Here is a 23,584-nt window from a genome sequence, read left to right as displayed (position 1 = left end):
CATGTTCCACCTCCTGACAAGGGGAGTCTTTGACTGCAGCTCTTACCTCTGGCCTGGGGTTCCACAGTCGCACGACCGGGTCGATGCCGCTGGTGGCCAGGAAGCAGTAGCTGGGATGAGGCTGGAGACAGTTCACAATGGACTCGTCTCCCTGCAGCACTCGGACCAGGTTGGTGGTTTCCTTCTCCCAGATGAAGAAGGAGCCGTCGTCCGACCCGCTGACTATGTACTGTGCATTGCTAGGGCGAGAGGAGCACAGGCTGGAGGTCACAGCTCAGAGCCAGTCTCTAGCAGACAGGAGAATCTTCTATAATTCACAGGCTGACACCCCTCATGCTGACAGATCCAGATAAAGCTCCTGTGCTGGTCCCTCTATCCCCAGGAGTCCTGTTTTTAATCCCAAATGGATTTCTGAAACACTAACCCAACCAGGTCCCTCTGTGGATCTGCTACTGATCAGCAGCCACACAGGAGGAGGGTTCCTGTCGTCTTTTTTAACCCTCCAAACCAGTGCCTGCGTCATTTTATAAACACACGAGGCTTCATCTGACGGAAGAGAGCATCCTGCTGCTGCCCACACCCCTGTCCTGCACCCCTGCCACACTCTGCCAACATACCTGCCAAAGAAATTGGCCTCTTTGATATCTGTAGTGGTGTTACAGTGGCCACAGTATCGGAATTTGTAGTCGTAGCTGCGCTCCCTCAGCACCATCTCGTCCTCAGAGATGGAATCCTTGCGGCCTGTGGCTCGGAGCCGGATGGGGCCTCCCCCTTTCTTGTCTTCAGCTGGAAGGACAACAGATTTTTTCCCTCTACACCATTTGGGGAGGAACACGTTCTAAGCAAACAGCACTCCAAGAGACCCCAACAGCTTTAGGGAAGAGTTAAGGACGATTCCAGTAGGGAGCAGGGCTTAGAGCACCAGCTTCCTTCCAGATTATCTCCTGGCTACATCAGACTCCTTTTATCACACTCTCACTCAAGAGCAAACCAGGACCAGGCGCAAGGAAAGAACAGGCTCAGGTCGGTTTTTGTGCATGGTAACAATCAATCTCTCTCAGAAGTTGGAGCTTTACTTCTGAGGGGCAGTTTAAGGAGGAAAATCCTTGTCTGATCATTAGATTTCAGTGTAACCTTGAAGGAGCACACGGAGCAGTGGCACTCACCATTATCACTCTTGGAGAAAAGGGCTGCATTGATGTCCCTGTCCAATGCATCGCAGGCACTGCTGTGTGCTTGTTCTGGAAACTTCCCTTTAAAGTCATCCAGACACTCCAGTGCTTCTGCCACATACTTGAGTTCAAAGAGACAGCGGGCGAGGCGGAAATGGGCCTTCAGGTGGCATGGATTTAAGGATATGGCCTTCAAGCAGTCTCTCAGAGCATCGTAATGGTCCCCGTCCCTGAGGAAAAGGGAGCAGTGGATCACACAGCCTGAGCAGCAACAGCAAACATTTTCCACTGCCGTTTCCCAGCCCTGATTTCACACCACAGCTTGTTGTTTCCAGCTCTTTCCACGCAGCAGGCACCCCACAAAGCTCACTAACAGCATTTGCTGTGTCTCGGGGCCACCACCTGACCCAGCCCAGCTTCCCCAACGCCCACAGGCAGCCCTGGGATGTGACCACACAGGGATGCCCTGCGAGCCCTGACCTGCCATTTTAAATCCGGGAGAGCAGAGCTCCCTGCTGTAACACATTTCGGGAAGTCCTTTGAAGATGGAGGATGCAGCAGCCCTCTGGCCAGGCAGCACAGGCCTCCCGTGCCAGGCAAACAGGCTCCTCACACGGCAGCTCACTCGTGCCCCTGTGTGGACACACGGCACAGCTCCTGCCCACGGACACTCAGAGCCCTCAGCCAGGGGCTGCAGAACCACCCACCCCACCTCAGAGCCCTGATGGACAAACAGCTCAAGCAGGAGTCTTTTTTTCACCTTTACAGGAAAAAACTTCGAGTTTTAGAAATGAGTGTTACAGCAGACTGGTATGGTAATGGATATTGATATCCTGTTTAAAGTACTATGCTTGATTTCCCTGAGCTCTGGCTGTGGGAATAAGGGTGTCCCCGCTCGTGCTCTGGGAGCAAGAGGGATTTGTTGAGCCTTGTGTGGTGTTCAGCTCAGACTGACAGGGCTGACACACCTGGTGCACCAGCATGGAGCCTGAACTGCTCAGAGGCACCACAAGCTGTCCTGAGAGAGTACCATGTGATGGTTAATAATAAGAATAATAATGATGTTTCATCCCTGTAACCTGTATGCCCCATTCCTTGGAAGTGTTCAAGGCCAGACTGGATGGAGTTTGGGGCAACCTGGGCTAGTGGAAGGTGTCCCTGCACATGGTAGGGGGTGGAACTGGATGATCTTTAAGGTTCCTTCCCACCCAAACCATTCCAGGAGTCTGGGATTCCATGCACTGTCTGAAACAGTCCCAAAGGGAAGATGATGAACTGCCCTGTGCCTTCTACAGGGTAACAGTTTTAGATCATACGGAGCCTTTGTCACGGAATCACAGAATCCCAAAATGACTCAGGTTGGAAGGGATCACTGGAGGTCACATAGGACACCCTCCCTGCCCAAACAGGGTTCTCTACAGCATGTTCCTCAGGACTGTATCCAGACAGCTTTGGAATATCTGCAGTGAGGGAGACTCCACAACATCTCTGGGCAGCCTGTCCCAGTGCTCTGTCACCCTCATAGTAAAGAAGCTGCTCCTCATGTTCAAGTGGAACAGGGAAGAGGTGTTCCAGTGTCTGGACTCGTCTAGAGGAGCTCCAGCTCTTTGGGTTACACCCTAAGGAGCAGTTACTCAGTGCCACAAAACATATTCTGCAAACCATTGACCCTCCAGCTCCCTCCTATCTAGGTGGGTATTGGCCACTGGCCAGCACAGTCAGAAGGTGGAATGCCTTGTCCATGAGATCTGCAGAAGGGTAGCAGGAATGTTGCTCTTCAGGGCTGTCTTTGCAGCACTGTCTGTGTTAATTCAGGAAGCTGGACACAGCAACAGGCCACTTTTAATCAGAGGAAGAGGGGATGCAAGTTATTTGTTAGGATGTCACATTTTCAGACCTGACTGGGTTATGAGCTGCTTTACCACTCTCAAACATCCTTCAGCCTCAACTTACCAGTGTCAGCCCAACAGACTGGTGTGAAAACGTACACAGTGAGATGTAAAACAGGCACTGACTTCTCCCTTTGTTACAGCTTTGACTCAGCCTGTGCAAAACTGGAAATCAGCTCAGTACTGTCAACATGGACTGCTAAAAGCAATCCAGAGGGTGATGCAGTTGGCTTTTAGGAGCAAAATATCAAAGAACAGCCTTGAAGTGCTGTAGAGTATGAGCAGCATCTTAAGGGAGATGAGCAAGGGGAGGTTAGGAAATTACAGACCTTCCTTTTTTCTTGATCTCTCTGTTATTCAGAGAACAAGGCCAAAGCAGGACCTGCAGGTTTCTGAGGGTGGCCTATACCTGTTCCTGCTCCAAACATCAAGAACACCTCAGAGACACGCTGTGGTTCAGTGTGGGTCACTGCCTGCCTCTGCCTCCTGCTCAGTGACATCCCAGCCACCTTCTCCATACACCAGAAGCTGTTTCTAGCAGAAAAATGTCCCTTTTCTGCACCTGGAAGAGATCAGCTCAGTACTATTTAAATTCTACCCATTGCATGCCACAGAAACCCATTGTGTGCATGTTTTTCACATCCTCCTGCTACCAAAAACTGTGGCAAGGCAGTAGCTGACACTGAAAGGTTCAGATCTGCCAATACCCTTCGGGAAAAACGATTCCTATATGAAAAATGTCATTCATGAGATCAGCACTCAGCTTCTGTCTTCCATTCCTTAATCCCAACCTATTGTTCCTCTCCCTCTGAACACTGAGGTCTTTTTGAGGCAGCTCCCAAATCTCTGCTATTGCAAAACAGCCAGTAGGCCAGTTACCAACAGTCACAACAACTGCTGGCTGCTCTTTATCTTGGCAAGAGGAGAGGAGAATTCATACTGGGGATTTCAGCAGGGAGAGGAGAAGGATATCCTCACAAAGCAAATGGAGATGAAGGACCACAGCTATTTTAAATATGTTAATGGCAAGTCATGCTACTCAGTCTTACTCTGCTCAAGGGGACAGACACTAAAATAACTCAGCTGCATCTTGCAGATGCAGCTCTGGCCACTGGTCAGAGAGACATTACCTACTGCAGAGGCTGATAGGGTGTTTTGCAACCATTAGGACAGAATCCCCTTCACATTCCAAGGCACCAGTTGCCACTTCTCCAGATCCCTCTGAGAGGTTTCCAGTCAAGGGGAGTGTGGGTTAACTGGGGTAACACAGGAACCACCAGGTCTGAATATCTCCAGTATGAGGTACTTGGATAAAGCAGCAAACAAAGCCACCCCAGGCAGCCCTAAACCAACCTTCTACCATGAGATGTTATAAAGCACAGTCACCATCACCTCATCTGTTGACAGCAGCCTTAGAGCCCCACTCTAATGCAGATCAGAACCATCCAGAGAAATGCAAACACCCTTGGAGACACCCTGTGACTCAGAAGTGGATTTTGAGGTTTTTTTTTTAAAAAAGGAAGGATCAAAACTTCACTCAGCATGTCAGCAGGTGAGATGATGAGCTTTATCAGCTGGGCCTGACCATAATTTCTCCAACACACACTGCTGTGCCAGAGGTGCCCACTTATGACTCAACCCAATAACCCCAACCCCACAGGAAAACCAGGTCCTCCAACAAGATATTCATGGTCCTTGGAAGTCAGGCACTTGTGACACTGAACTCTGACACTCTGGCTCCTTACCACTTGCGCTTCATGTAGGCAGCAGCCCTGTTCCCATAGAGCATGGCATTGTTGGGGGCTTTCTGCACTGCTTTGCTGTAGAGCTGGATGGCCTGAGTCCACAGCTGGCAGGCAAAGGCCTCGTTGGCTTGCTGCTTGATCCTCTCCAGGTAAGGAGGTAACTCCACTTGGGGGCTGATGGGAAAGAAGGGAGGAGCACAGGTTAAGTTGGACATCCTTAACTCCAGGTAAATGTTTGTGGTGTTTAGTTCAAGCTTAGCAAGTCCCAGTGAGCATTACCTAATACCAAAGGATTCAGGAAAAGGCAGAAGAGACCCTGGATCTGAATAACCTGAATTTAGGAGGAAGGTTTCTTTTCGACCACAGAATCACAGAATGATTTGGGCTGGGAGGGACCAACTCCCTGCCATGGGCAGGGACACCTTCCACTAGCCCAGGTTGCTCCAAGCCCCATCCAACCTGGCCTTGGACACTTCCAGGGATCCAGGGGCAGCCACAGCTTCTCTGGGCAACCTGTGCCAGGGCCTCACCACCCTCACAGGGAAGAATTTCTTCCTAAAGTCAAGAATTTCTTCCTAATATCCAATCTAAACCTGCCCTCTGTCAGTCTGACTGCATCAGTTTGACCATCATTTGACCGCTTCCATTTCTCCTTTATACACAGGGATGCTCCAAATTGAGCAGTGGGTATTTTAAACACCACACTTCACCAACACCTCTTTGTTTCGACTGCATAAACAACATTTCCAACCCCCTTTTAGCAATGCATAACAATGCAAATCCAGAAGCATCCGAGTTCACCAGGCCCATGCTCTGCAACCCAAAATTCCAGCCCCATTCCCGCTGCCGTGGTGGAGGGGCCATCTAGAGGAAATGAGCTGAAACATTCCACAAAGTGACTTTGGTGGAACCCAGACTACCCATATATGGTATTAAATAAGTGTCTTGACTTTGAACCACGTCTCAGGAAAAACAGCCACCAAGATGTGCTCCTGCTGCTTCACCTCAACTGCATTTTGCTCTTAAAGAATGAAAGGACCAGGGATAATAAGAAGAGGTTCTCCATCCATTCCCACCTCCCATGCAGAGTGCAGGAGTAGTGACTCCAGTGTCACTGTCCTAAAGAAATTCTGGCTGCTTCCTTCAATTTCCAGAAGGCAGGTGCCCAAAAAATGGCAAAGGGAAGCAAGGCTCTTTCACCTGGCAGCCTCTCCCATTCCCAACACACAGTTCCTGCAAGTCAGGAAGAAACAACCACCCAGGACGCTTTGCTTCCAGGCCTGAAAAGTCATTTCTTAGTTTTGTCCACCCTAATTCATCATAAGAGAGGAAAAATCTTCATGGATAATTTCTTCCTGATGCTCTTGTTCACAGCCCAGGCGCCAGAAGCCAATACAGCTCCTGGGACAGAGGCCACTTGACAATCAAGTCGAACACACCAAGTGGATTTGTACTTCACACTTTTTTTGGCAGTACCTCACCCTGGCAAGAGGAAGAGGACAAGGAGAGAGGCCCAGGACCCCTGTGGAGGTGCAGCTGTGCCCTTACCTCACGTGTGCCCTCCCCTCGGACAGGCGGAAGCCGTTGCTGTGGAGGTGGATGCCATTCGACACTCCATTGGTAGAGGTTTTTCCATTCTGCACTTCTGAAGGTTAGAAAAAAAATGTATATATATATATAAAGCCATGCTAAGCATCAGTGTAGATTATACAAACTCATATCTGCAGCTTCAGGGTTTTTTGTACAGCAGAGCCAAGCCAAAGCCACACCACATCACTTCTGGGATATCACACGTCCCACCTCCTCCAGCCACCCAGATTTGATTTGCCTTCTTCTATTTAGTACCAAACCTCTGCAGTGGCCTTTGCAATGGTACTCTTGAATAGAAAACCAGATACACACAGAACTAAGTACTCACACACACACAGAGGGCATCTTGAAGGGACCTGCCTTTGACTGAGCCTAGGCCATAGCTGGAGTATCACAGAATCCCAGAATGGTTTGGGTTGGAAGGGACCTTAAAGATAATCCAGTTCCAACCCCTTCTGTGGGCAGGGACACCTTCCTCTAGCCCAGGTTGCTCCAAGCCCCATCCAACCTGGCCTTGGACACTTCCAGGGATGGGGCAACCACAGCTTCTCTGGGCAACCTCTATCACACCACCCTCACAGGGAAGAATTTCTTCCCAATATCCCATCTAACTCTGCTCTCCTTCAGTTTAAGGCCATTCCCCATTGTCCTGTCACTATATGCCTTTGTGAAAAATCCCAAAACTGCACAAGTATTTAGTGACATCAGTATAACACTGTATTTCAGACAAATGAACATACAACTAAGCTGTTGAATACTTAATAGAACAAGGAGGATGAGTAGAACCACTGAAGGAATCCAGATGAATTCCAGATGCTTGCTTGCTTTCTTCCTTTAGTTCTTTTCTTACCCTACTGCTCAAGGAGCTGTTACAGGCTGAACCAATCCTCTGCAGATCATGCAGCCACACCAGCTGCCATTTCACCAGAAAACATTCAGGTTAAACTTTACAAACTGCATTTATGCTGCAGCTGGGAGTGCTCCTGCAGCCACTTCAGACTGGGGAACTGGGGACACTGCCCAACCAGCCTGCTGGGCTGCTCAGAGATCTCAGCATGCAGAGACGTGCAGGCACAGGACTTTGACCTGGTAACACCTTTTCCCAGCCTTTCCCTGAACTTTCTGTGCCCAGTAGGGAGTGTTTGGTGCAGCTGCACCTCCCTGCTACCAGGAGGTGATTTTTAGATTAAGGCCTAAGGTGAGGACACAGGTCACACAGGGAAGGGGTGAGCAGGGAACACTCCCTGCCAAGAGTCAGGAGCATCACTGCAGCCACTCACTGCCTGCTGACTGTGGTATCTGTGTACAGAACAAGGAATGAAAGGGCTTTTGGACAAACTTCCTGGTCAAATAAATGACTTTTTGATTGTAAGAGGGCTATTAGTGCCAGGCCAGATTGTTAGACTAGGGAAGATTGCTCTGTTTCCTTGTATTGAGTGTATAAGGAAACAACAGTATCCTATATTTTACTAATAATTAAAAGGAAAAAAAAAAATCAAACAATATATCTCTTCCATGCCTGTCCACAAAGCTTCCCCCTTAGCTGAAGACAGGATACCAGGACCTCAACCACTTACAAAGTCTACTTAATCCTTGTGCACAGCTTTAAGCATTCTCCTTAATTAAGACACACACATCCAGCTCCCCATAGGTCACTTCTCCCCTCCAGACACACGTTTTGGCCCTCTGCAGAAGGGTTTTAGAACTCAGGGTGTGAACTGCACTGCAGGAACAGCCCAGCAACAGCTTCATTTTCCCTGCTGCACCCTGACTTCACTCTGCCTTCCACTCCCTTTAGTGACAGCATCACACTTACCCCCTGAAGTGTGGCACTTCTTCGGGAGGAGGAAAGTGTACGGTCGCTGTTTGTATGTCAGATCAAACAAATAGACCTAAAGAAAGGAAAAAGAGAGAATGAGACCAAAAAAAAAAAGGAAAAAGAAAAAAAAAATCAGCAAAATATAGATGCTCAAGTCACCAAAATAAAACAGGGCCAGATGGGTGTACAGTTTCATGTTTGTGTTTGCTGTTTCCAATTTTCTAACTGGGAGTCTTGTTTAGAGATGGGGATGGCAGCAGTACTAGTGGTGTGCTCCATTCCAGCACTGGGTTCAGAAGGAATAATGCTGAGAAACAGCAGCCTGGTCTTATCCCAGAGCTAAGACAGCCCTCCCCATACCTACAGAACTTAAAAGATGGCCTGACCACTGACCAACCTGCTCAGAAAGCTTCAACTCCAGTAAGATACTTTAATTAACACAGTGATCATGAAGGAACCAAACATTTACTGACAGAAAAGAGGTGGTACACTGAACTGAGAGAAGAATTTCTTCAAGATGAAACCTGAGAAACTGAGAAGGATATATTGAGATTCAAGATTTCTATAAGATTTCCCGAGAAACTCCAAAGGCAGCCCTGTGAAATTCCATTTTACAGTTGTATTGGGACAGGAATGGACAGCCCAGATCAGCCCTACACTTCACCTTCTCAGCACCTTCTCTTAAAGAGAACGAGAGCACAGGTGAGAAAGACCTGCAGGGGACAACCACAGTGCAACCTGCCCACTAGCAAAGTTCCTGCTTAATCCATGCTGATTAATGCTGTCAGGAGGATTTTCTCATTTCATTGATAGGCTTTACAGAAGATCCATGAATATCACCCAGAGCTTAAAATTAAAGCAATCAATATTCCAGGTGAAGGCCTTTACTTCTCCAAGTCCTTTAGTCACTATGCCCTATTACAGAAGCAGTTTGATGTTTCAAGAATGAGTTATGAAATCTTTTCTAGGTCAGCAAAGGTCAGTTCCAGAACTTGTTTATTTTTTTTTTTCCTCTTCCAGAGAGTGAACTGTGAATTGGAAAACCAGAACAGAATGTGGTTCAAGTTTGATCAGTGACAGCATAACAAATAAATCCCTAATCCCAAGCGCTTAGTCTGAATTAATCAGAAAGCAGTTTAAAATCAATCAGATTACCCACAGAGAAGTTGCTGTACCTGTTTTCAAGAGCACACAACAATGTGCAGTGACTCAACAACTGCATCTGAAGCTTTCTGCCAAACTTCAGCTGTCTCCTTACCTGCTCCCCTCCCATGTTGACCAAGAGCTCAGTGCCATCAGGACTGAAGGTGACATATGTGGCCACCAGAACCCTCAGCCTGTTGTTGTAGTCTGGAAGCTTCACTGGAAGGTGCCCTGTGGAGAGGAGAAGTTTGTAATTATTGGCTTAACCAGTAAGTGCTGTCTTTGTCCTACCCCAGCTGCTCCCTTTTACAAGGGCAAAGCCATGGAGCACCCATTTCCTGCTGTTTATTGGATCCTTCCACCAGCCACCAAAACACACAGGGAGCTTTTTCACAGCTTCTAAGTATCAATGCCCATCCCTGGAAGAGTCCAAGGCTCTGAGCAACCACTCTAGTGGAAGATGTCCCTGCCCATACATAGCAAGAGGTGGAATGAAATGGGCTTTAAAGTCCCTTCCAACCCAAACCATCCAATGATTTTAATTCTGCAAGGCCATCTCCACATGAAGATGGGGATTGTAACTGCCTTGTTAAAAAGGAGCCTGCAGAACCCAGGAAATCTCAGTTTTAGGGATTCACCAGGATTTGGCTTCTGCGATTTGTGCCATCTGCAAATACCTCCATCTTCAACCCTCTAATCAGGTCTCCTTAATAAAGCCCTCAGCACAACCAAACCAAAGCTCCTAAATATTCAGCTCACACACAGGTTCTGTTGCTCAGACAGCAGATGTGTTGCATGACCAATTCAGGGGACCTGAGGAATCCTCCAGTGGGACTCATCAGAAGCAGGACTGTCAGAACTGGTCTGCTGAACGTGCTGGTCTGAGATATTGGAAAAAACCCGAACATTTTGGGGAAAAGGATAGTAAATAACAAGCACTGGAGAAGAATGTCATATAGATTGCTTAGACACTGCATCACTGATTCTTCATCTGCAGGATGAGGACAAGTCATTTCTCTCCTGTGCCAAAAAGATTTTGAACAGCAGCTTTGCTGGGACCAGTTCCAGGAAAGCATAAAGAGCCCAGGTTATCCAATTCTTGACTTTCCAACAAAAGTGACAAAAAGACATTTATGCTGGACAAGAAGCAGCAAGGTCAGCTCACCACCCCACAGCACTGCCAGGTCAGGGAACTGAGCAAGAATCCACAGCACAGAAGTGAAATAAACTGCAATTCCAGGGAATATCCCATGGAAGAACTCCTCCAAGCAGTGGTTCCTTGTGTGAGGAGCACAACTCTGCTTCTTCAGGCATTAAAGTCCCACCAGTCTCTCCCAGTGTCTCCCCAGTACAGGTGTCCATACCTGCCACGTAGTACTGCGCCGCGCCGTCCGGGAGGGGCTTCTGTCGGTCACAGAACGTGTGTACTCCAGCTGAAGGGCTCTGCTTCATGCTTTTTCTAGCCAGAACAGCCTTATTATAATCATAGCATTCAACTGCTGGAAGCCTGATTCAAGCTAACACTTTATGTTCACCCACGAGGACAAGGCCCACTCAGCTATGGGTCACCAGCCTCACATCACCCCAGTGTATTCAGAAATCAAAAAGGCTTTGGGTGATAGAAAAAAAAAAAAGAGTAAAACTTCACAGATGATGAATCCCTCCAAGTCCCCCTTCCCCCCAGAGCCTTGACCAGATTTCTGCAGCCCACACGTGCCCAGCAAAGCCAGGTGCTGGTACCTGTGGTTGTGGATCATGCGGATGTCGTAGAGCCGCACGAAGGGCCCGCTGGCCCCCACTGCCAGGTAGTTGTTGTCCTGGGGGTTCACTGTCAGGCATTTGGCCTCCACCAGCTGCCCACAGTACTCAGTCAGGTCTATGAGGACCTCGGAGCGTTTGCTGTTCTCTCGCAGGTCGTACTGTCTGCAAAGGGAGGGAGTCAGGCACTCGTGTCATGGAGAGCAGAAGCAGCAACAGAGGATCATGGAACACCCTGAGTTGGGAGGGACCCACAAGGATCATCCAGTCCAACTCCTGGCCCTGCACAGGACACCCCAACAATCCCACCCTGTCCCTGAGAGCGTTGTCCAAATGCTCCTGGAGCTCTGGCAGCCTTGGGGCTGTGCCCACTGCCCTGGGGAGCCTGGGCAGTGCCCAACCAGCCTCTGGGGGAAGAACCTTTTGTTAAGTTTTCCTTGGTGACCAAACTGAAGACCACTCAAAGCAGCACACTGACACTGCTAAGCAGTGACCTACACTTCATTATCCATGATGAGATGACACCAAGGACATGTTAACAACAGTAATTTGTGCCACAGGTTACTGGAAGCATCTCAGTTCAATACACACTAGGCCTCAGTATCAGGATAATCATTAAAACCAGCTCTATAACGTGCACAGATTTATTCAAGTTCCAAATTAAACTCCAAGTCATGACCTCACAAACAGTAGCTCGTAGGAAAAGTGAAAGAGAGCCTCATAGTAAAAATACTCATTTCAGAGTCTCAATGACTCTGGAGGGAAATGTTATGCAGTGTTATATCTCCCTTGCCTCTGACATGGTTGTTCCTTTCCTGGCCTCCCTCTTCAGGGGAGCAAAATGGAGGAGATGAGGAGGGTATTTATCAGATTTTATGAGATAAATTTTTCCAGTTTTAAGAAAGGGAGAGATGAGCTTAAGCTCTGTAGTACAGAGACAGCCTTCCTCCAGATGCCTGCACAGCATGTACTGTGAGGGATCCTAAAACCAAACCAGCTGGAATTCTGTACCTGATCAACCCGTCTTCTGCTGCACTCCAGAAGGTGTTTGGCCACATGGGAGCTGTGGCAATCCGCTTCACTCTGTTGGTGTGGTCTCCAAACATGTGGACTGTCTCCTTGACAGTCAAGTCATGGACGTGCACCTTGGAATCCGCAGCTCCCGTGATGAGGATCCGATCCCCCGAATGCGGCAAGAACTGCGGGAGAGAGATCTGACCTTCAGGCTGAGGCTGCTCACGTGGACATCACTGGGCTGTCTGGGCAGTCACGGAGCAGTAACTGCTTCAGGAACATGGGATAACCCATGTCATTGCCTACATTACACACATGGCAGTGTGCACACCCAGGAGTCACCAGCTACAGCAAGACACACACATTTCAATTTGCCTCTTCGTCACAAATCCCAATTTGCTACAACCATTTCCTTTGAACTCACAGAGAGAATAAGCCTGAGATCTGCATAAACTAAATGCAGTACTGGATTTAATTCATTTTTTTTATCATTAGAAATATTAAATTATTTGGGAGGCAAACTGCTTGCAGGAAAATGTTTCCCAGCAAGGATTTATTCTCTTGCTGCTTAGCTACCAATTTTGTTGGCTGTTCATTCCTTCTAACCACATACCTTGACAGAAAAGATGTTCGCAGTATGTCCTGTGTGCATAGAAAGGAGTTTCTTGTGGTGCAGAGGATCCCAGACAATGGTGTGCTGGTCATCAGAGCCAGAGGCCAACAAGCTGAATGAAAGAGAAGAGAAATATGCACCAAGTATTGTTCTGTTCTAAGCCGTGACCAATTTCACAGAGCGGTTTGACCACAGACATCCATTAAGTTAATTCAGCCCTAAGCGGCCCATTTCCTCTCTCTTTCCTCAGCTCTGTGTTCCCCATGCACTCATCCATTCAGCCAGGTCAAGGAGCTAAACCAGCCAAACAGCAGCTCCATGGAAAATAAAGTGAGTGGTTTTCGTCGGTTCGGCTCATTGAACGGATTCCGATGGCACAGGGGAAAACAGAGGTATTTGGTCAACAACAAAATGCAGGGCCTCCATTTTCCTTATTATCCTGGCTGTGTTAAGTGCTCCCCATCATCCCTGAAGCCAAGCCAAGGCATTTATTCCCAGGCTCTGGATGTGCCCAAGCAGTCCCAGGGCTCATGGAGTGAACCACAAACCGCTTTAAAAGCATAAAGTCATTGCAAGGTGCTGTTGATCTCACACATCCCTCTGCATCTGAGCCCAAAAGAACTGGACATCTGCAACTCTCAGCTGTTTTAAACTTATTTCCTTGTAGCCAAATCTCTTTCAAGCACATGAAATTTTTCTGGTAAATCATTCTGAGAAGCAGACCTTGGATGTTCTAAGAGGCGTGTCCAGAAATACATGCTCTTCCTTCCATCCACTCATTTCTCAGGCAGAAAGTCTTTATTCCACTTGGTTAATGGAAATGCCCTTTAGTTTCTCTCTAAAATTGCAGAGGGGTAAATTCTCTACCTCCTTCCCTTAGATATTTGTGCCCCTGCAGCAGCTTTTAACAGCATGGTGAAGGGGGTTGGGAAATGTCACCACCAGCTGGGCAAATCCTAAAGATCCATTATAATCCATAATACCACTTAAGAGAAGAGAAGCAGCCTTCAATCTCCACTTCTTAGTCTGACCATTTCCCTTCTGAACTGACTAAAGGGGCATTTCTAATAATATCCAGATATATTTAACAAAATAAAGCTTCTTTTTGAAGCGTGAGCTCTACTACAGCTAAAACTTTGAGCTTGAGCTCCACTTTACTAGAAATGGGAAGCAGCTGCTTGTGATAAGATGACCTACATCCTACTCTTAGGAGAACTTGGGGTTATGGGTTTGTTGCTCCCAAACCAAGCCACATACTTACTCTCCTTTTTCATTCCACTCTAGACAGTTGACACACCCAGAGTGACCCTGAGGGAATTAAAAAAAAAAAAAGGAAGATGGTATTACACAAACTTCAGATTCATCAAGCAGAGTTGTTCTAAGGCAAGGACACAGCGAGCTCCCCACAAATAACAACTTGTTCCAATACAAGCAGGTTTTTTTATGTTTTTATTCCAACCCTGTAAAAAAACCCAAAAAAACCCAAAAAAAACCCACCCACATGGCAAATAAGCACCTCCAGAAAAGAAAGACACGCTATAGCAGTCGGGGTAAAAAAGGCAAAGTGAAACAAATAATAAAAAAAAAAGGTAGTGTTGAATAAAATGGCAGTTTTAGTCTCGGAGGCTACAGCTGAGATCCTGCTGTACGCAGGGAAAGGTGACTTTGCTTCCAAAGCCCTTGGTGAGGCTGACAAATTACATGTGCAGGTTCTCTGGGAACACAGGGAAAAGGCACTTTTGATAGCTCTGTTAGAAGCACCTTGCTGCTGGGTGACTCCATCATCCACCTTCATCCAAATTAACCAACAGCTGTAGTGAGAAGTGGGGGAGCACTGATGGCGTTTGATTCGGGAGATGCGACTGAAAAGGGGGGCAAAAGGACCCTTTCCTCCCCCAAACCAAGATAATATTAAGATGTGACACAATAAGCTGTGTCAGAGTGCAAAACAACCTGTTCTTTAGGGAACACATTAAGCATTAGAGCTGAGTGTGTTGAGGAGTTGACAACTGGCTCTCCTGCAGGTGCATCAGGTAAGCGCGGAAAGCTCACACCAACTCTCACTGAGCTATTCCTGGCTCTAACACAGCTTAGGGGATAAGAAATCAGCATCTACCCCTCAAAAGAGAGAATTTCATACCCTTCCTGCAGTGAGGAAGCAGCTGGTTTGCTCTTTGGGCACTGCCCACTCACCTGCAGTTCTGCCTCCAGGCCCAGGCGGCGGATGAAGGGGTCAGTGACGTGGTAGTGCCGCTCAAAGCCCAGCGCTCCCCTCTCCTGCACGGGGCAAACAAGCACCACACTGACTACAGCAAACAAAACATTTCCCATTTCCCCTTTTAAGAGAAGATTCTTGAAAGTTTAAAAATCAAGCAGGTGCTTTGCTGGGTATTGGGGTGTCCATAGCACGAGGGAGCTGTGCTCTAAGTAAGGAGGCACAGAATCAGAGGATCACTGAATGGTTTGGCATGGAAGGGACCTTAAAGATGATGCAGTTCCACCCTCTTCATGGGCAGGGACACCTTCCACTAGCCCAGGTTGCTCCAAGCCCCGTCCAACCTGGCCTTGGACACTTCCAGGGATGGGGCAGCCACAGTTTCTCTGGGCAACCTGTGCCAGGGCCTCACCACCCTCACAGGGAAGAATTTCTTCCCAATATCCCATCTAACCCTGGCCTCTTTCAGCTGAGACCATTCCCCCTTGTCCTATCACTCCATGCCTTTTTGACAATTCCCTCTCTAGCCTTCTAAGCCATCATTTGAACATCTTCAGGCATAATTTTTGCCCCTGATTTGGTTTAAAATGATGTTCAGCTCAGCGCCAGGCTCAGCTGGGGAGCCAAGACCAGGCCCACACTAAGGCAGAGTAAGTTGCCTACTTAGGGCCTGAAACAGAAGACATGCAAGAGCTTGGGAATGCCTATTATTATCCCCTGGTGATGACTTCAGCAGGAACTCAATCCTGAGGACAGCAGTTCTGGACCAGAGCTGCTCAGGAGAACTCTGCCATTACAGAGCCTGTCCTGAGGCACCAGCACGGGCAAAGTCCCAGGGAATGTGACTGGACAGCTTCCTTTGGGATGGGTTATTTCCTCAGCCATGGAGCAGGACCTTGGAGCTGCAGCACCACAGCACAGGCTGTTCTAGAGGGAACAGCTGCCACAGAACTGCGTCAGTACAAATGAAGGTGAAGAAAAGCAGGACAGTTGTTTCCCCTGTGATCTCACAGGGCTCACAGATGCATCAGCAGATGGCTTCGATGAAAAAAGGCCAACTGCAGAGGCAGGGATGAAGGCAAGGGAATGCAAGTCACATTTTGGGTGGAACAGCCAAGGAGGTTCCTTCCTAGGACCTCACCCAGCCTTGGTCCCATCCCATACCACGCTCAACTCAAGCCTTTTTAATCAGCATTTAAAGATGGGAACACCAATGTCAAAAATTGTAACTTACTCCTTCACTATCAGCATTTAGGGATGGGAACAACAATGTCAAAATTACACTGACGGGGCTCAAAAAAAAAAAAATCACACTGATGGGGTTTGGAACATGTCAGCAGTCCCAGAGCAGACACAGAACTGCTGAATTCCCTTCCCAGCCCAACGCTCAGTAATGAACTCCACACACTCCAAAAGCTATTTGAAAACAAAATGGAGACAGACATGAAAGCGTTGGAGGGAAAACAAACCAGGCCTTTTGTAGGAGCTTCCATGACAAACTTCAAACCCCCTGATGTATTTTTGTGGAGAGCATTCCTAAGGCCCTGCTGGGCCCAGTGCAAGGTGCTGCAGGTGTAATTCCTGTGCTGCTGCAGCCTCAGGGGCTTTGTGAGGGCTGTGGAGTAGGATTTTGCTTTCCCTACAAGGAACTGTCAGACTTAGCAACCTTTCCAAGGTCACAGATCGAAGTCTGACAGAGCAGACAGCATGAGACAGTCCCAGGCTAAGGCTCTAACCACAGAACCAGCCTCTCCTTGTTAGGGCAGCAAAACAAATCTTTGCACATGGATTAAATTACAAGCTCGTAACACAAAGTTTGGTACCAAACTGCAAAGTGAGCACTTCCAATTCCTTATTCTGGCTACTCACAGACCCTTTTCCTGAATGCTGATTACCAGCAGAGCTGCAAATGATTTCAGGCCTCTGAGTCCAAGCAATAATTGCCTATTGTGTCTGCTGCAGCCAGTCCTTTCACGTTGATATTCCACAAATGCAGCCATCAGATGACTGATCCAACCACTGCAGCAGCTTTTTCCCCTACACAAAGGAAGCAACACACCACTCTCTAAAGAAGAGGAGACAGAGAGAGGCTGTGACAGAGATCATTAGCTCTACTACAGTCAGAAATACCTCTGATGGCAAGATCACACGGGGAGAACACAGAGAGGAGAGAGAGAAGCTGGCTAAGGGGCCTTTGTGGTGCCCAAACACAAGCAGATTTATTTCCCTCAAAAGGAACAGACCTCCTGATGGCAAACTAGCACAGGGAGAGGAACTGTATTCCTGCCATGCCACACTTCACCCCAGCTCCTCATTAAGGACAGTGATAGGTCCTATGTGTTTGTTCTCTTAAGCTTCTCATGGAGCTTATCAACAAGAGATCTTTTCCAAAGTAAAGGCACCACCACAAGTATTTCCCAATCCAGCACAAACACTGATCCTCCATCTCCCTCCACCCAACACATACCTTGATCTGTCTGTGGATGATGTCTCTGGTAATGTTGGCTTTTGCCATCTTCTTGTAATGGGGCAGAGGAAAAGAAGCTATGGGAAGAGCTGCTGTGCATCCAAGCATTCCAACCGAGCCAAGATCCACGCTGGGGGCATTCAGTTACCTGCAGGACAGCACAGGGAGGGGACACAGGCAGGCACACACCATATTAGGCCATTCAGACAATGTCAAGCTTTATTTTCCAAACACAGCAGTGGGTAAGAACTGAGAAGTTGGGTATAGAGGCTCCTGAAGAAACTCTAGGAAGGAACAGTGCCCGACTTGAGGCCATCCCCAGTCTGTGGAGGAATTCACAATGAGCAGAATTCCAGGACTAAACAAGTCTAGAAAATCCATGTTTCTATGCCAGCAAAGACCCTGGGCAGCATCCTGTCCCACAGCTTCCCCTCCCATCATTCCATGTCCACTCATGTCCAATGTCATGTTTCCCAAGCTCTACAATCAACAAGACTCATATTGTGAATAAACACAGTATGGATGGTTTTGGTCACCTCTTCTCTCTTTTTTACTACATTAAATTATCAGCAAAACCAAATTAGAACAACCAAAAGGGTACAAACATTCCTAGAAATCACAACAGCCAACCACCAGGTGATGGTTGGCCAACTGAACACCCAATTACCTCAGCAAGAGGTAATTACCTCGGTGACCCTGTGAAACACAGGGAATCAGGACAGACCCCTCACTACTCATGTCCAAGGTCAGATCCACACAAAGCTGGGCTAAATAAGCCCCATTGCTGGAGATATCCCAGAGGATGGGGTTCCCAGACAGCCCTGTGTGCTGAGCTCTGCAGGGAGAGGGAGCACTGCTGCCTCAAAAAGCAGCTCCAGGTTTGGACACACCACACGTGCAGGATCAATGGTATCTGCCATCCCTCTCCTCCAGCTTCTCCAGACACCTTTTCCAGCTAGCAAGCCTCCACCTGCCTTTCTCCTGGGCTGGATCCCCATGGATTGGCCTCCTTAAACAAATCCCCCAGGATACAGCAAGTTTCTCCAGCCAGAGCTGCAACAGGGCAAAGACCATCATTCTGTGACACCTCAGCAGTTCACCCCTCAGGTGAGGGGCTGCTGCTCACTGGACAAAACCCAAGATCTTCTTACCTCTAAGATTTATATCCCAGTGCTCCACTCCTTCTCCTCCTCACAGGGAATTTTAACCACACCAGCCACCCTCCCTCACCCAGCCCTTCTCCACAGGAACCTGTGACCAGTCACTGATGGCAGCTAAACAACTTTTTCCATGGAAACAAATTATCCTCAAGAGACACGAGGGACAATATTCCAGCAGATCTCAGGGCCTCAGTCTTGTCTGCAGCTTTCCACTCTTCCAAGTGCTTCCCTACAACATTCCCAGATTCTGTCCTCTCTCCAAGCAGCATTCAGGTTTTTCCTCTTCTTCCCTGACAGGCAGATTTCTTGTCTCCCTCTTTGAGAGCAGTTTAATTTTGAGCTTAGAACCCCAAAAGGACCCACACCATGCCAGGGCCAGGCAGGCTCTCACCTCCCAAAGGACAAAAAACCCCACTGCTCTCTTAAGAGCCCTACAAAAAAAACCTGGTCACATTTTCTATGTCCAATTATGGCTAATTTCCAATCAGCTCCTTTTCATTCAAACAGCACCAAACAACCTCAAGGACACACGTGGAAAAATCCACGTCCAAGGAAAGATCCAGATCTCCCCTATACAGACTGAAATAACCCACACCAAGAAGCCAGTTTAGGGCTAAATAAATCAATGCAAAACCATTAATACACTATAAATCCACTGTATGAATGGAGAGAAGGAAGATTCAAATCCCCCAAAACCTGCCAGTCTATATAAGAGAGACTCAAATTGCCTTGATTTTCAACAGTCTCCTTTGTCCCAGTATTTTCTCCCTTCTGGAACTCTGACACCCACACTGGCCAGGGGACACAATACACAGGAGCTGGCTATTTCTGGGAGTGTTTTTAGGATTAAAGATGTGTTGTGGAGCTTCCCAACTCTCTGGACAGGTCACTGTCACTCAGAGGTGTCCCCAACAGAACGTTGTTCCTCAGGTCTCAGGAGATCAACACAACTTTATTCCTTAAAAGATACAGGTCAGGAAAATTATCAGTGAAATCAGCCCTTTGGGTGACAGGCTGAGGAAAAAACCCACAGTCAAACAGGAATGCAGGAGCCTGAGGTGTCTCTCTTTCCTAGAAAGGGCTTGGTTTGGCAGCTGGGTGTTGTAAAATGCTCAAAGGTCTCCCAGAACACGTGTCTATGCTTGGCCAAGAAGACTCCAAGAGCCTCTCTTGCTTTCATATTGCTATTTTTTTTGTTGCTCAACAGGTATTCCACAGCTACAAAAGCTTAGGCAACCTTTAAATTATCGTGGGATCACAGACAAAGAATTAAAAGGTGCCAAATTCTGATTCTGGGTCAGATTTTGAGCATTAGCCACAACTGGTCACAATCTTAGACTCACATTCACCATGAATATAACAGTTACCTCATTCTTGACTATTAACTAACTAAATACATAATAACTTAATTAAACAAATATTAAGTGCTGTTAACACTAAAGACTACTGACCCCACCACTGTACAGGTAGATCCACTCTCCAGTTACAAACTGACCCTGGAATAAAACACAGAATCCCCCAAGATTTGTAGGTCCCCTGAAAAATATACATAATAAATAATTAGACAAAAATAAACCCTGTCTCCCAATTTCTTAGCCACATAAAGGCTTCCAAACATGAAGCCCCTTCAGAGAGTCTTTGTCACCACCAAAGGCATGGAAATCAGTAAAGGATGTTCCTCTTCTGGCAAAACCACTGTGCAAATTCTGTTCTATCCCATCCTTGCACTTCTCTGGCTTTTCACTAACCCTGCACAACCAGATTGTGGTGGAATGAGAGGATTAAGTCCCAGAGACAAGGACAGTGGAGGATGAGTCTGCACTAGTGCTACCAGGGATGACTCCACAAGCAGCTTCATTTTGGCTACACGTTAGAGATGATCCCATCCCTTCCCATCCCTGGAAGTGCCCAAGGCCAGGCTGGACAGGGCTTGGAGGTACCTGGGACAGTGGAAGGTGTCCCTGCCATTGGAACAGGATGATCTTTAAGGTCCCTTCCAACTCAAACTATTCCATGATTCTGTGATTGTGACCTTGTTGGGTCATTTATTAGATGACACTGGAGCGAGTTTCTCCATCACACTTCAATTCCAAGCAAGGACAACCTTCCCTCATCCCTCAGTGCTCCAAACCTGCCCTGGGGACACCACAGACAGGACTAAAAACTTGGGATCTAGTTACAACTGTCACCTCACCCATGGCAACAGCCTCTTCTTAAACTCCACCTGGAGCACACAGAGCACCAGCCCACCTGCAGTTCCCTCCTGGACTCTCCTGCTCCTGCAGCACTGAACTCCAAAGGCACAAAAAGCACTTTCGCAACACTTGGCCTTTAAATTCGCAGTCAAAAATTAACAAGCCACAGATTTCTGCAGGCTGTGGGCTCCAAACCTGGCAGGCTGTGTTTACACTGACAGCAGTTTAAAAGCCCCTTAAGCTCCTGGGAAAGTACACTTCCAGAGGGTGCTCCAGGGCATGGGGAGGAAGGGGAGTAAAGGGATTCCAATTTTCCCAAAACACTCGCTCGAAGTCTGGAAACAAAACCTTGACAGTGATAACACAAATAATTCCACTGATTTAATACCAAGTTATCCCAACGCAGGTCGGATTTGGGGGATTGCCCCTTTGCTGGATTGTATTTCCCTGTCATGGAAGCACCTGAACAGCCCCCACCTCCCTCACCCCCACAGCGACATCCTGACACAGACCTGCCCTGCAGAGGAGGGGGTCAGAGCCTTTGGAAAAGCTCCATCCACCCCAAGAAACTCCACAAAGCAGCAGGACCCCTGAAATCAGCAGCTTTACGCAAGCAATCCAATTCCTAACTGTGTGGATGTGCCCAAGTTTCTCAAGGTCACTGGGAATAAGCAGCACTCTGCACACCACGAGCCCTGCAGATACACGGCTCATCCCCAAGGAACATTCCCAAGACCCTTCCCTTCAGCATCTACAAATTATTTGACCCATCCAAACACCAGTCAGGACACAACTCAGGCAGCTTCTTTATCCTCACAACTTAATTTTCCTGCCCTCTTTACCTTGACTTCCCAAGAGGTCACGGATCAAATTAAAATACATGGAGATAGGTACATTTATGTGTTTGTTTTTTTTTTTTTAAGAAACCTGGAAAACCAAGAGGGAATGAGCTGGTTAGCAGCAAATACCTTGCTAAAAGAAGGTTTTGCTCCAGCTGAAGGAGTGGCCAGGAGGTCCCCAGGACATGGAACATGGAGAGAGTGAGGAGAAGTGGGATCTGAGCCCTGACAGACTCAGCACAAGGGGACTGTCAGGGAAACCCAGATAGCCCAGAGCCATACAGTGCTTTCAGCTCAGCCCTCCAACTGGAATCCTACCTCTCCCCTTCATCCCCCAGCTCGCACATCCACTGAGATAACAGAAAGATGCCAGACAACACCTCACCCAGCACAAGCAACATCCCAGTGCCCAGACCCACACAGCCCAGTAGCTCCAGGAAGGAGTTCAGCTGGCAGAGGAGGAAAGGCTGATCCCCCTTCCAGGGAAAGGGGCTGCAGGAACCCCATCAGGGGCAGAGAAAGGTTCTGTGAAGGGTTTAGAGAGGGGATGGTGAGCAGAGGAGGGAGCAGGGCAGGGTCACAGTTAGGAAAGGGAAGAGGAAGGTGAGGACAGGGCAATGCCAGGTGTAGGAGGGGGAAAGGGAAGCCAAAAAGCAGGGGCTGCACCTGACAGGGGCTGGGTACCTGCCAGAGGATGCAGGAATGGGGGGGAGAGGGCAGGAAGAGGGTCTAGGGAAAACGGGGATGAGGGGCTGGAGAAAATTGGGACTGGTTTGCTCCTGGCAAAGAGAAGGGAGGTAACACCTGGGGGGAGATAGGGGGGCACTCGACAGAGCCTGGGGTGGGGTAACTGATGGGAAAGACAGGGATAGGGGGGAAATGTCAGGAAAGGGAGAGGAGGGAAAGCTGATAGCTAAGGGGACACAGGGGGTGTGGCAGACAGGGAAGGGGGGGATAGCTCAAGGGAAGAGGGTACAGGGCGGGTAGAAGAGGGCGCAGGGAGCAGTGGGAAGGGGGTGCCACTGACAGGGCAGGGGGCACGGGGGGTGTAGCTGACAGGGAAGGGGGTACAGCTGACAGGGCAAGGGTTTGGGGGGGTGTAGCTCAGAGAAAAGGGGGTACAGGGCTGACAGGGCAGGGGGGGCTGCTGACAGGGAAGGGGGTATGGAGGCTGTAGCTTAGAGGAAAGAGGGCACAGGGGTGTGGCTGACAAGGAAGGGGCTAGGGGGGGTGTAGTTCAGAGGGAAGGGGACACGGCAGGGACAGATGACAGGGAAGGGGGCACGGAGGGGGGGCGACAGACAAGGAAGGGGCTATGAGGGCTGTAGCTCAGAGGGAAGAGGGCATAGCGGGGACAGACGACAAGGAAGGGGGCACAGAGAGGGGGCGGCTGCCAGGGAAGGGGATACAGGAGGGGGCGGCTGACAGGGCAGGGGGGCCCCTCCGGCCCGCGGGAGGGGGGCAGGAGGGGCCGTTACCTGTCAGGCCTCCCGGGCGCGAACGCGGCAGGCAGCGGGCAGCGGCGAGGCTCCATCCATGCGGGCCCGAGCGGGACGGGACGGGACGGGACGGGACGGAGCGCAGGGGGTGCCCGAGGGCCCCCCGGCCGTGCCCCCCGCCCCCGGCCCTGTTTACCCCCGCCAGCTGTCCGGGGCTCCGCTGCGCCCCCCCCAACCCCGCCGCCGCGCACCGCGCATGCGCCACGCCAACTGCGCAACCGCCCCCCACGCGGCGCCACGCCCCGGCCGCTGCGCAAATGGCGTAAGTGCTGTTCGTGAATAGCGCACCGTTTGCTGCGCGCCGCCGAGCCGGGATTGACAGCTCGCTGAGCCAATGGGGAGGGAGAGAGCGCTTCCTGAGGGACGCACCAATGGTGTGAGGGGGCGGGAGCGCGGCGGCGCGAAGGGGCTGCTGGGAGTTGTAGTCGAGGAGTGATGGCGGCCATAACTCCCCCTCCCGTTCCCC

The 23,584-nt window shown here is 49.1% G+C and overlaps 1 protein-coding gene across 2 annotated transcripts in view; it reads right to left on the bottom strand.

Annotated features, from left to right (window-relative positions):
• WDTC1 (WD and tetratricopeptide repeats 1) overlaps nucleotides 1–23,283 on the bottom strand; it is a 30,835-nt gene extending 7,552 nt beyond the window's left edge. Inside the window, exons 1-15 of one of the 2 annotated variants that reach the window (XM_051807157.1) lie at nucleotides 23,098–23,283; nucleotides 17,426–17,573; nucleotides 14,937–15,020; nucleotides 14,005–14,051; nucleotides 12,744–12,855; nucleotides 12,128–12,315; nucleotides 11,099–11,281; nucleotides 10,723–10,817; nucleotides 9,474–9,589; nucleotides 8,213–8,288; nucleotides 6,355–6,451; nucleotides 4,807–4,980; nucleotides 1,167–1,402; nucleotides 618–786; nucleotides 47–239 (exon numbers count right to left, since the gene is read on the bottom strand). In XM_051807157.1, coding sequence (XP_051663117.1) covers nucleotides 47–239; nucleotides 618–786; nucleotides 1,167–1,402; nucleotides 4,807–4,980; nucleotides 6,355–6,451; nucleotides 8,213–8,288; nucleotides 9,474–9,589; nucleotides 10,723–10,817; nucleotides 11,099–11,281; nucleotides 12,128–12,315; nucleotides 12,744–12,855; nucleotides 14,005–14,051; nucleotides 14,937–15,020; nucleotides 17,426–17,533 — 1,878 coding nt within the window. In that variant the 5' untranslated portion in view covers nucleotides 17,534–17,573; nucleotides 23,098–23,283. Of the gene's footprint in view, nucleotides 1–46; nucleotides 240–617; nucleotides 787–1,166; nucleotides 1,403–4,806; nucleotides 4,981–6,354; nucleotides 6,452–8,212; nucleotides 8,289–9,473; nucleotides 9,590–10,722; nucleotides 10,818–11,098; nucleotides 11,282–12,127; nucleotides 12,316–12,743; nucleotides 12,856–14,004; nucleotides 14,052–14,936; nucleotides 15,021–17,425; nucleotides 17,574–21,748; nucleotides 21,767–23,097 lie in introns of those variants that run through there. The other variant, XM_051807158.1, reaches the window with a different exon arrangement.
• Nucleotides 23,284–23,584: the final 301 nt, after the last annotated feature.

The sequence above is a fragment of the Manacus candei genome, unplaced genomic scaffold, assembly GCF_025592945.1.
Source record: "Manacus candei isolate 608988 ecotype Guabito, Panama unplaced genomic scaffold, ASM2559294v1 h1tg000070l, whole genome shotgun sequence".
Taxonomy (NCBI): Eukaryota; Metazoa; Chordata; class Aves; order Passeriformes; family Pipridae; genus Manacus; species Manacus candei.
The sequence above is the reverse complement of the archived record's forward strand: the minus strand, read 5'-3'. Positions and strand labels throughout refer to the sequence as shown.